This window comes from Podarcis raffonei, chromosome 1 (genome assembly GCF_027172205.1).
Source record: "Podarcis raffonei isolate rPodRaf1 chromosome 1, rPodRaf1.pri, whole genome shotgun sequence".
NCBI classification, from domain to species: domain Eukaryota; kingdom Metazoa; phylum Chordata; class Lepidosauria; order Squamata; family Lacertidae; genus Podarcis; species Podarcis raffonei.
Window position 1 is genome coordinate 70,451,889 of NC_070602.1, and position 13,322 is coordinate 70,465,210.

A 13,322-nucleotide genomic window follows, 5' to 3' on the forward strand; every position below is an offset into this window, starting at 1 on the left:
AGAGCACTGTTGGGAGGCGGAAATAATGATCTGGCTTCCCTTGAGCTACTGTGAAAAGGTGGCAATAAAAGATACCTCAGAAAATCGAAGGTGCTGATACTTAATTGGCAGCTTAGAAGGACATGTCTTAAGTGCATGGTGATGGTAAGAATTGTGAAATGTAATATTTCAAGTGGTTGTTTCTCTTTAATTTAGGTTGTGACGATATTAGCAAACATGTCTGTCCTGGACCAGTGTGCCTCAGAAATAATCCAAGGAAATGGTATGCAAACCATGCTGCATCCTTTTTAATTCTGCTTTTTGTCCTGAATATTCTCACTATAGCCTGGGATGCTGATCAACAGTGTTTCACTCCTTTGTAGGTGTTCAAGTTTTAATGGAAATGCTGTTTGAGAAATCGTCGTCTGGGAATTCACCAGAAGTAGCTGCTTGCGAACGAGTTCAGCAAAAAGCCGCGGTTACGCTCGCCCGGCTGAGTCGTGATCCCGAAGTGGCACATGCAGCCATAAACCTTAGTTGTAAGAATTTTAATGCTTAACATGCTGGCACTGTATAAAATATGCAAAATGCTGCATCCGTCAAAGTGAGGAAGCAGCTGCTTTGATTGTCAAAGTGGTCTCACTTATCTGCTCTCCGTATACCGTCTTATCAGCTGTGCTATATTGGAGGGCCAGTCCATTTGCTACTGTTTAGGCTTCTCCCCCCCCCAATCCATGCAGAATTTCCATCCTTCTGTATGGACTCAATTCTGAACCAGTCTACACCACCTGTATGTCTTCAGCAGTACTGTACAGATCTCCCCTCCCATGTTGCTCATTGCATTACAACTGCAGGGGTCAGTTTACCTGACTACAGTGGTACCTTGGTTTACAACCAGAATCCGTTCCAGAGGTCCGTTTGTAAACCAAAACAGGTTGTAACCCAAGGGGTGCTTTCACCAATGGGGCCTCCAAATTTTTTTTGTTCGTAATCCAAAAAAAATGGGTTGTAATCCAAAAAAAGGTTGCAAACTGGGACACACACTTCCAGGTTTGACGTGTTTGTAATCCAAAACGTATGCAGACCAGGACATATGCAAACCAATGTACTACTGTACTTCAATGGATGTTTAGTTTGCATGGAAAAAAGTCTGGTTGTGAAGGCAAAAAGAAGCACAAATGGGTGTGCGAAGGGCAATTCACACAACTGTTGCAGAATTAGGTTTTTTTGCCTGCTAACCCAAATGAACAAAACAGGTTTCAACACTGTTCAAAAAGCTTAATCCTGCAGACAGTGAAAGTTGCACATCTTCAATTGGCCCTGAGCAGGGACCTGACATGTGCACAACTGTTAAATGATTTCCATGATCACAGCTGGTGCATATATCAATTTTTCTTCATTTTTGAATCTCTTACTATGACAGCATTTCCTTTTAAAGCATTTCCAGCTTTCCAAACAAAACACCTTTTATGGGACTTTGTTAGTTTTCAAAACACAGGTGATTATTTTTACAGTATTTATCAGAAAAAAGTAAGAGGCAGGGAAAATGGGAAATCTTTTTCAATCCAAGGACCATGTTTCTTCTGGAGGCTCCATAGCAATGGTGGGTGTTGTGAAAGTGGGTTTGCCCACACCGCTCTCCATCTTCCATCCAGAAAAGCAAGAGATATCTCAGTTCAAGGACACATTCTGGCCTGGTAAAAACACCAGAGGAATGTGCTGGGTGGCAAAAATGGTGTGGTTTATGGAGGGGTGTGTCCTGTTCAGAGTCCTGAGGGCCATATAGAGATGGTGGAGGCCACATTTGACTCTCAGGCAGAAATTACTACCCTTGCTCTACAGTCATTCAGGGACACCAGTGGGGTCTTCCAGATGTGGGAAAATGGAGAGGGCAGGGGGGCGATTCTATACCTTTTCTAATAGAATAATGATAGAGAGAACTAAGGGGACATCCCCAAAATAACAGAGACTCCCTGGTTGTGAAAACAGAACTGTGAGTGCTTTCTGAGTGATGCTTCTACAGTTCGCTGGTAAACTGGTAGATCATATTTCAGCTCTTTATAATACACACAAGAGAAGTTCCTTTCTTGTTTTCTAGTATCACTTTTACTGAATTCATCATCATTTTCACTGAAACGGATAAATCTGGAAAGTATATCACACTGATGCAATGTTGAGAATTGTGGAGATTTGAAATTACTCACTTTTCAATGTTCTTTTCAAAATATATAGGTATTCCACGCCTCATAGAACTTTGCAGGTCTCCTACCAAAAGAAATAACAGTGATTCTGTTCTTGTTGCATGTTTGGTAAGTGCATCTAATTATTTGCCTTTAGCTTTCCCGTGGGCTTTCTATACACTGAAAATATATTCAGCACAGTAGGATGTGTTTTGTAGTCTCTCTCATATCTAAAGAGCATATTAGAGCTTCCTTTTGTTGCTGGTTAGTGTAAATTTCTAGAGAAATATTGCTTCAAAATCCTCTTGTTCCATGCCAAAATCCACACCTCATGAGTTGATATACATAGAATACTAAATTTATGTTTTCCCCAGTTCATCTATATGAAAGAGGCTGCCCCAAACACACTTTCCTTTTCAAGTGTTACTTCCTTTGTTGAAGTGGAGAAGCCTCTTTTGGCAGGAGACCTTCAGAGGTCCTGTGCCCTTAAGGGTTCATCTGGTTTGGTTATTTAGTTTTATTTAAGGGGTGCTACCACTAAAGACCACTAAAGTAGATAGCCTGCATAGCATTGTATGAGATAAAGTAAATCTGGCTTTGCAGATTTGTGAACCATCCTGTGATTGTGAGATCTACGGAGAAAGGGTGGTGTACAAAATTCTTCATTATTATTATTTATTTAATTTGCAAAGTATGTGCTTAAACAGTGAGCAAACATTAACACTCCAACAGCTGTGGCTATGGTAGAAGCAAGACCCTCTTGGAGTGTTCATGCTGTGAACCCTTCTGTTGTAGCTGTTGATTTACTTGAACTGAGAACTTTGTGAAACCCAAGAACAAAGAACCAGGCAGGTAACTGTATGGTGTTGGGGGTTTGTGCTTTTGGGGTCTGTTTACTGATTTGCTGCAAGTTTAGGCAATGTATTTATTCTTTTTAATGCTGTTAATATGCACTTTTTAAAGGTTAGTGGCAATGGGAACTTTTTTAAAAGAACTGTTTAATTGTTTTTAAAGAATTGTTCTCCTTAATGGCCCATCACCCAGGCAAACATCTCTCTATATTTTAACACTTTCTGGGCCCAGGGTTTAGAAGGGTCTCAGTAAGCAGCCTGCTGCCCCACTGCAACTCACGACACTCTAATAGGCACACTCTTGCCAGCAAGCAAGCAAGCAAGTGTATACAAGCTTTACTATGATCTAGGTCTCTTCTGTTCCTGATACCACTGTGTTGTGTACAAATTTGCCTCCAGGATGTTACCAGAAATAGGGATTTCAATGTACTGAGGCCTGTTAGTCTGGAACCATTTTTTATTTTCATTGCATGGGCAGTTAGCTTATAAGAATTTTTTTTTTATAGAAAGATTATTATGTTGCCATAAGCAATGCTCAGAATTTTGTGATCTCCCATCTGATGACACAATAAAACAATTCCCATAATAGGCACATTTTTTTTAATGTTGATAAGTGGACAATATTTCTTTGTTCAACTGAGCTTTGCACTCATATTTCTGTCCCCAAATGGTTGGAAATCATGTGATTTACTCTTTGAACTAATGGTAATGCTTACAGACACCAATCAGGGTGGAAGCAGCTGTATGCTAAGTACTGGGCAGAGACAATTCCTATGTCAATTTTAAGTCTGAGCAGTTTTAAGTAGGGAGATGAAGTGGCTTGCCTGAGGTCACACTATAAATCTCTGCAGGACTTGAGAGCAAAATGAAGACTGACCCTCAAAGTGCTTCACTGGCACAAACCCCATAGAAATGAATGTGCCTTTTGCCAGCAAAGGGATTTCAGGGTCTTCAGGAAGGGATGCTTTCAGAGAGCTTTGTTTTAAGCAGTCCTTTTAAAGAATAGATTCAGTTTAGTTTATTCGGTGGAAACTAGCAGATTCCCCTACCAAAATTAAGCCACAAAATCAAAGCAAGGGACAAAGGGTCAGGGTCAGTATGCACAACCTCACTCAATAGAAGCTTGAATGGGACTTCGTCTAATGTTGTTCCATGCACCACCAAAAGCAATTTGTTAGCAAGGTTGGTTCAGCAACGTATTTGGGCCGTGTGGACAGTCTCCCCACACAGGGCACTGAACCGAGGCAGGCACAAAATGATGATGATGATACCTATATTTATATAGGCACCTACTCAAAGTTAGGCCACGGTCAGATGGGCAAGTGAGTTGCCGCAACTATGACATAGTGCACTGGAGAGCCCATTGAGAAGATCCATTAAAAAAACCACAACTGCACCAGAAGGAATTATTGAGAAAATAAGAAATATTTTGAGGGGGCGGGGTTGGACAAATTTTGTCCTTGCTCAGGGTACCATATTACCAAAGTCCACTCCTGGTTTAGTTTAGTTTAGTTTTTAGTTTAGTTTGGTTTAAATAAGAAATTTAGCAGAGACCTAGCTTTCTTTTCAAGTACCCATATTACAGCTGTGCTGAAATCTCAGAAGCATGGCTTTTACAAAAAAGAGAAAAAAAGTATGTGTTTTTAATACCACAGTCCTATACATGTCTATTCTGAGTTTGATGGGGATTACTCCCACAGAAGTACATGACATCACAACCTAAATGTTACAGATTGTAGATATCCTTAGGATGGGAGCATCCAGAAGCATCAGCTTAATTACTCACACACAAACTAACATGGGAACATAAATGATGAAACTTTTGTCAACAGGAATGCTGTCGTTTAATAATGTTGCCCATTCTGATACCTGTATATCTAAACATGTAAATCAATTCTAGAATGTTGATTTGCTATTTGAGGTATGTGGCCACACACACACACACACACACACACACACATACACACAATGTATGAGTCTCAACTGCTTTTCAAGTATACAAATAAGTAGCTGTATTGAATCAATAACATCACTATGATAGTGTCAATCAGTTAATGGTCAAGGGGATGTCTGCCGAACCTCAGCTCAATAGTCATTCTGAACAAGTGATGTTTCTCTAGCATTGCATGAAGCCAGATTTTTATTCTAAAACCATATTGTCACATTTTTCTTTCAGGCAGCCTTGCGGCGACTTGCTGTTATCAGCCCTGATGGCCTTCAAGAGTCAGATTTCCAGCAGTTGGTCAAGCCCAGGCTTGTGGATTCCTTCCTGCTCTGTACCAACATGGAAGAAAGCTTTGTATGAACAAACCACAAATATAACCCAAAATAGGAAATAGTGTTACATAGGGCAACGTAGCTAAAATGTTATTTATGATTAATTTATTTCAAGTGCTAAAAAATCAGCATAGGGGAAAAAATGAGGCCATTAGGCACATAAAAAGAGACCTGCTGGGTCAGACAAAAGATCTGCCTAGTCCAGTATCCTGTTCTTGCAGTGGCCAACCAGATGTCTGTGAGAAGCCGGCAAGCAGACACAAGTACAACAGCCCTCTCCCCATTTGTCAACTGGTATTCCAAGGCATCCTGCCTCCAATATCAGAGGTAGTTCCACTGAGAACCTTAGGCTCCATAAATTTGTCTAACCTCTTGTGGGAGCACATTTCATACTTTAGCTACCCCATTCACATTACTTGGATAAGCCAAGGTATTATGAGAGAGGAAAAGAAACATCTCTCTATCTACTTCCTCTACACCTCACATAATTTAATGCACCCCTATCATGCCTCTCTTTACTCACCTCCCCCCCCCCAACTGAGAAGGCCCCAAATGTTGAATTGTGTCATAGGGGAGTTGTTCCAGCTCCTTGATTACCATATTTTTCGCTCTATAAGGTGCACCAGACCACAAGACACACCTAGTTTTTGGAGGAGGAAAACAAGAAAAAAAAAATATTCTGAATCTCAGAAGCCAGAACAGCAAGAGGGATCGCTGCGCAGTGAAAGCAGCAATCCCTCTTCCTGTTCTGGCTTCTGTGATAGCTGTGCAGCCTGCATTCGCTTCATAACACACACACACATTTCCCCTTTCTTTTTAGGAGGGAAAAAGTGAGTCTTATAGAGCAAAAAATATGGTATTTGCTTGCCCTTTTCTCCACCTTCTACATCAGCAGCCGTGGACCAGATTAGGCCCCCCAACCTGTTTTCCTCAAGTTTATTGCTCACCTGCCCCACAACTGCTGTCATATATGAGACCAGAAAAGGCATGACCACAAAGTAGCAATGGGGCAGCCTTATAGGGCACTCCCAATTGTCCCTTGGCAAGTAAGGGCTGTACCGGGCACATTTTCAGTTTACACCGGAGGTAATACATAGCCATCATGGCTGCTAGCCTTATCCTCCATGATTTTGCCATTTCTGCTCAGGGAAGGAGATCAGCACAGAGTGCTCTTCTCACCCCCCCCCCTTTGATTTGTACAGCAGTATGCAGGTCATTGCACAGAATAGGGGGGTCAATGCATGCCTCCAATACACAGCCGTTTCCTCTTCCCAGAAGAGAACCTAGCCATCAAGTTATTAATGATCTGAACTTTGGCTGGATGGAAAGCAAGCCCACAGGAGGACCACATAATGCTGGATAAGTATACAGACAACCTCAGATATGCAGATGACACAACCTTGATGGCAGAAAGTGAGGAGGAATTAAAGAACCTTTTAATGAGGGTGAAAGAGGAGAGCGCAAAATATGGTCTGAGGCTCAACATCAAAAAAACGAAGATCATGGCCACTGGTCCCATCACCTCCTGGCAAATAGAAGGGGAAGAAATGGAGGCAGTGAGAGATTTTACTTTCTTGGGCTCCATGATCACTGCAGATGGTGACAGCAGCCACGAAATTAAAAGACGCCTGCTTCTTGGGAGAAGGGCAATGACAGGCCTAGACAGCATCTTGAGAAGTAGAGACGTCACCTTGCCAACAAAGGTCCGTATAGTTAAAGCCATGGTTTTCCCAGTAGTGATGTATGGAAGCGAGAGCTGGACCATAAAGAAGGCTGATCGCCGAAGAATTGATGCTTTTGAATTATGGTGCTGGAGAAGACTCTTGAGAGTCCCATGGACTGCAAGAAGATCAAACGCATCCATTCTTAATGAAATCAGCCCTGAGTGCTCACTGGAAGGACAGATCGTGAAGCTGAGGCTCCAGTACTTTGGCCACATGAGAAGAGAAGACTCCCTGGAGAAGACACTGATGCTGGGAAAGATGGAGGGCACAAGGAGAAGGGGGCGACAGAGGATGAGATGGTTGGATAGTGTTCTCGAAGCCACAAACATGAGTCTGACCAAACTGCGGGAGGTAGTGGAGGACAGAGGTGCCTGGCGTGCTCTGGTCCATGGGGTCACGAAGAGTCGGACACGACTAAACGACTAAACAACAACAAGTATACAGACACATGCAGGGTGATCTATGTTAGTTGTTGATGTGTAGTGAGTAGCCATTTTATATTTCCCTAACTGGCAAACTACTAATTGCACAGAATCATGTATGGAAGCCCCAACAGCCTTCCTTCCACCTTCCAGAAATGAAAAGCAGAGTGCTTTTGAGAGTGGAGGTCAGGATTCTCCTCCCCACACTGCCCCACAGTAGCTGTTTTTCTTTCTACCACCCAACCACGTTCCCCTTCACCCAGTTCAATATGCGTGTTTATTCTCATAAGTGGGAAACTGGACTGTGAGCAATGACAGGCAATGTATGGGGGTGGATTTGGAGTGGGAAAACCATGAGGAGAAAGGGTTAAATAATGCATCTGCTCATAAGTGACCTGTTCTAGAGTTGCCTTTCATTTAAAACCATGTCAGTTGGGGTTTCTGTATATGAGTAACACCGCAAAGCAGAAGACCAGATATTCATCATGATATTTTAATATTAAGACTGGAGTAGAATCTTCACCAATAACACATTTGTGCAGAAAATCTGTGGCTTCTGGTTAAAATGTTTACCGTTTCTTTTTTTAAAAAACAACCACAATTTTATATATCGACAGTGTTAGCTGATTTATCAAACTATATTAACATATGAAATGGAAACAAAGAAGACTACAATGTAAGCTATTGGGTGCAATCCTGCTCCTATTTAAGTCAGTTGCAAAATGTGGTGATGGGAAACGAAAAGCTTTATATCCAAAAGTGAATGTTAACATAAATTTCGTTAGAAAATGAAGGATCAGTCATGCTGTATACAAATGTGATTCTTTGAGTGCAGTGATGACTAAATGCTGGTAAAGTTATTTGCAAGAACAAGTGCTATGCTGAAAATTTCTTCCACTCCCCTTTTAAACCTTTCCCCCATCACTTAATAAGAAAAGAAACTTTGACTTCAGTATAGAACTGTGTGTCGACTTAAATTACGAATCTAATGCCACATCTGCGCTATACAGTTAAAGCAGTACAATACCACTTTAGACAATCATGGCTTCCAGCAAAGAATCCTGAGAAGAGAAGTGTTTTTAAGGATGTTGAGAGTTGTTAAGAGGATTCCTATTCCCCTCACAGTTATACTCCCAGAGTTCCCTGGGAAAAGGGATTGATGGTTAAACCACTCTGAGAGTTGTAGATCTTTGAAGGGAATAGGGGGTCTCCCAGCAAATGTCAGAATCCTTAACCAACTAGACTTCCCAGGATTGATTGGGGGAAGCCATGACCATTTCAAGTGGCACGATACAGCTTTAAAGTAGTGCAGATGGGGCCTTAGATGCCTATCCTGTATTCAGCATCACTGAGGCCAGTGGGAATTATGCATGCATAAGTGGGAGAACTATTGCAACCTCAGTGTTTAGAAGAATTGGTGGCAAAGTGCCAGGCACTTAGTTAGGCTCTTGTTTTCTGAGTGGCAGACTTGCCAGAAACATTCTCATATCAGCGATTTCCTGTCAGGTTATGGGTAATGCTTTAGGCATGTATTTAAGCATTGAACTAGCCTGGCCTAAACTATAGGCATGATAGAGAGTCTTCTGCACACACTGGCATATGTGCTGAATATGGGAATTGCAAAATCACGTTTACTTCAAAAAATGATGATGATGATAATAATTTTCTCTGACATGTATTTGCATCCACCAATTCTACTATTTATATTTGTTTTTGTCTCCAATATTATTAAAGATTATTTGCATTGAGAATCCTTGGTCAAATACTCATATGAAGTAAATCTTTTTTAACATACAAAGTGGAATCCAGGAGATGGTACACCAGTGGTCCAATTCTGACTCTCTTCTGACGATTTAAATAAGTGTAAAATGTTCTCTTGTTCCTGAACAGGTTTGTCTAGAGTTAAGTCTCAATGTTTTAAAAGAGCTTTATTCCACAAGCCAAGCTGTTTCCATTATATTAATGCACAACACAGAGGGAATGAATATATTGCTAAACGCATTCCAGTCTTTGAGTAATGAGAGGTTTCACAGGTCTTGCACATCTCTTGGGTTTAGTTTCCTTGAGGTGAGGTTCACTGGAGACTGATCGTGTTTCTGTGATGTCAGCAAAGCTGCTCGAATGGTATATAAGCACAAGGTAAAATAGACATATAGAATATTACAAAAACAAATACATTAGCAGCACAATCCTATACATGTCTACTCAGAAGTAAAAAGCCATGGAGGTAAGTGGGTATACAGTGGTACCTTGGTTTACAAACTTAATCCGTTCCGGAAGCCCGTTCTTAAACCAAAGTCGTTCTTAAACCGAGGTGCGCTTTCCCTAATGAGGCATCCCTCCGCCAGTGCCCTTCCACCATTTGGCTTCCGTTCATAGACCGAGGTTTGCTAATCGGAACACTACTTCCGGTTTTGCAGAGTTCTTATACCAAATAGTTCATAAACAGGGCTGTTCTTAAACCGAGGTACCACTGTATATTTAAAAGTCTGAGAGCAAAAATGCATCTTTGCCTACACTTCAAGGATATTGCTGGAGTCACCAGACACGCCTCTCTGGGAAGTGAATTCCACAAATGGAGTGGGTGGCGGGGGGGGGGGCAACCAAGGATGATCTCTTTCTGGTCCCCACCCATCTTACATTTGATATTAATTGGTGTGTGTGGGTATACACGACACTAAGACATGAGATTTTAAAAGATATTTTGACAGCAGTACAGGGAATATTGTGCTTCCACTAGTTATCTCTTCCATGATGTATCATGTCTCCTACTGGCAAGACCCTTGTGTTTTGGCTCAGTATTTCAATGCCTCCTTAATAATTGCTACAGTTTTAGCTATATCTTTTTGTAACACTCAAGGTGTTTGGCACTAAAAGGTTATGTTCTACTGATGGGAAACTCTATTAGATTAGAAAAGGAAAATGTAAGAAACTGATTATATATAGAACTGGAATAATGAAACTATTAACCAAAGATGGAAACATGTCATGAAAAGAAAATGAAAAGAATCCACATAAGGAACTGGCTCAGATAAACATATGTTCAGATATACCAGTTTGGGTCAGAGTGAAATTAAACCGAATAAATAAAATTAAACTGCTGCTGACTTTTAGTTGTTTGTGAACTGCCTTAGTATTTTTTTTCTCTAAGTGAAATGTGGCATGCACATTCTAACAAACTGTTTTTGTTAGCAGTACAGTGGTACCTCGGGTTAAGTACTTAATTCATTCCAAAGGTCCGTTCTTAACCTGAAACTGTTCTTAACCTGAAGCACCACTTTAGCTAATGGGGCCTCCTGCTGCCGGAGCCCGATTTCTGTTCTTAACCTGAAGCACTATTTCTGGGTTAGTGAAGTGTGTAACCTGAAGCATATGTAACCTGAAGCGTATGTAACCTGAGGTACCACTGTATCATCATCATTCTTTAAACTGCCTTTTTGCAGATAAAAAACATGAAAACCCAATAAGGCTACACCGTGAGTTGATATGGATACAGGTTTACATATAATTTAGCATTTGAATGTAATTTGCCCTTATCCCGAAATCTAGGTGAAATTTGGCAAGGTTTCTGCCCTTTCGTCAGCATAATACCCCCTTAAAAAAAAGCAGTAAGCATCTGTTTCTGTCAGGTTAGTATGCCTTGGCAAAATACATACAGTTCTAGTGAAAACTGTTAGAACCTGTTTTTCATTTTCTAAAAGTTATCAAAACTGCTTTTGAATTTTGAGAGTTTTCAATAATCTGGTACAAACGTTTGGTCTTGCTGATTTAGCTTGTAGTCAAATGCAATGTTTTTATACCTTGATACTTCCCTTACACACACACACACACACACACACACACACACACACACACACCACCCCCCACAAAACATCCATAGTTAAGAATATTGACAGCCCGGAGAAGGGGGCTGAATCAGAAGAGTATAAGTCAGACGTTTTGTTTTTAATTCCTGACCCGGTCACACTCCTTTGATATATCTTCATAGTATGAGCATCCTCAGAAGTAAGTCGCATTGAATTACATGGGCCTTACTCCTTAGTAAGCGATCATAGGGTTACAGCTTGAGAAGGTAGCAAGCTTTGAATTGAGAAACACCTGATGGGTGCAATTTGCATAGTCCCAATTCTTCCTGGTCATCTTCCAGAAATCCGGAATTCTGATAATATTTCTGCTGAATTTTGGTGACTGGAAACAGGAAACTTTTTTGCTTATCCTACCAGCAGTCTTGTTTGGGGGATCAAAATGACTCTCAAAGGCAAAGAAAAACTTACAATGCTGTTGTTGCTTTTGCTTTTTAAATCTCTCCCCCCTCCAAGCACTTGAAATGTTGTTTTGAAAAGGTGCTATTTTTCTAGAAAAAAAGAGGTGCCGGAACTCACCATGAAAGTCTCCCTTGTTCTCTTATAATGGTAATAGCGCCCACCTAAGAAGTGTTGCAACCGAGTTGCGGTGAGTTCTGGTTGAAATAAAGCCTTGATTTTAGTGATGTGCTCAGGAATTTGAGATAATTCATCAGTTTTGCAGAGACTACAAATTTCAGGCAGATCTTTTAAAGCTGAGTTCATGTTTCGCCTTTTCCAGGATGTTCCATGGTTTATTCAAACGGAGTTACTTAGATTGGTGCTGATGTCCAAGGCAGAATTCACCATCTCAATAAAACCCTATTCTTCAAGGAATGCAGTTTAGCATTTCTACACAGCAAATAATCTGTTTGAAACTTCTCTAATCACCAAAGAAATAATTTCAGCAGAAGCTGCAGTATCCAGTAGGTCTGGAGTTATTTGGATGACGGGTTGTTTCGTGCTCCTGCGTGTGAATTTAATAAGGGAGTGTCTTTGTTTAGGTGCCCTGTAGTCATCTGAACTTTTTCCAGAAACTTCAGAAGTGTGGCTTTTTCTCGGTCCATTTCGTAGGAGCTTAGACACGCTGCTTTTTGGAGGACTTTGATCTTCTCGGCATACCTCTTCTCCTCTGCACGATTTACTGCTCTTGCCCATTTCAGAGCCATTGTGTCTTCGACCTTTGTGACAGACATCTTCTTTACTTTCTGTTTATTCATAGTAGACACCTTACTTAAAATCACAGCACAGCAGGTAAGCTGGACAAAGAATTAAGGTTTCCCCCCTCTTCCAGGTAAAGCGGAGTTATTAGCTTATTTCTTTCAAAAACAAAAACAAAAGCTATGTTGCATGCATGTCTCTGGGAACCCTTCAGGTGAATAATTAACCAATTTTCTCAGGGCTGGCTGCTTTCATTGTTTCCCTAGTGTGCCATCCTTTCAGTTGATTTAATAAACTGCTTTGAGAGTTCAAGGAGGAAACAACCTTTAATTTTGTACCTGCGCTTGAAGATGATTTTTAATTTAAAGGTGCTGAGATATAAGCTTTTTAAATTTTATTTTACTTCACGTGAACTTTTGAGCACGGGGGCCCTGATCAGAACTGTTCTTCATTCCTTCTATTTTATTGCTACATTTTATCCTAGCCTTCTTCGAAGTGGGATACAATCATTCCCCTCACACTTTAACCTCCTGACAAACCCATGAGGTAAGTTATCTGAGAGACTGACTGACCTCCAGCTGCCAGGCGAGTTTCATGGCTGACAAAGAATTTGAACCTAGACTGTCCATTTCAAGCTTTGAGCCTCTATCCACACCATACCTCAAAGGCAATGTGGCTAATCTTCTGCCTCATTTTAGCTCTGGATGTTGCAACACCACTCTTAACATGCATGGAATAATCTGAAGCCCCGCACAGTTAGAGGAAGAGTTTGCTGATTGTATCCAAATATGTCGCTTGTGATGAAGGAAGTGTCTGACCTGAGAGAGGCTTCTATCAGTGGAACAGGAAGGGAGGAGATTTTTGCTGAGTGCCTGCGGAAGCTCTC

The 13,322-nt window shown here is 41.0% G+C and overlaps 1 protein-coding gene and 1 long non-coding RNA gene across 2 annotated transcripts in view; one reads left to right on the forward strand and one right to left on the reverse strand.

The window, feature by feature from the left end:
- Positions 1–6,514, forward strand: part of INSC (INSC spindle orientation adaptor protein) — a 124,689-nt gene extending 118,175 nt beyond the window's left edge. Inside the window, exons 10-13 of the mRNA XM_053392287.1 lie at positions 196–262; positions 363–518; positions 2,212–2,288; positions 5,187–6,514. Of these exons, the coding sequence (XP_053248262.1) occupies positions 196–262; positions 363–518; positions 2,212–2,288; positions 5,187–5,315 (429 nt within the window). The 3' untranslated portion in view covers positions 5,316–6,514. The remainder of the gene's footprint in view (positions 1–195; positions 263–362; positions 519–2,211; positions 2,289–5,186) is intronic.
- Positions 6,515–7,910: 1,396 nt separating this feature from the next.
- On the reverse strand, positions 7,911–12,625 carry LOC128415709 (uncharacterized). The gene is made up of 2 exons (XR_008331052.1): positions 11,816–12,625; positions 7,911–9,546 (listed from the first exon to the last, which is right to left on the reverse strand). It is a non-coding gene; the product is annotated as an uncharacterized LOC128415709 (long non-coding RNA).
- Between the last annotated feature and the right edge of the window lie 697 nt (positions 12,626–13,322).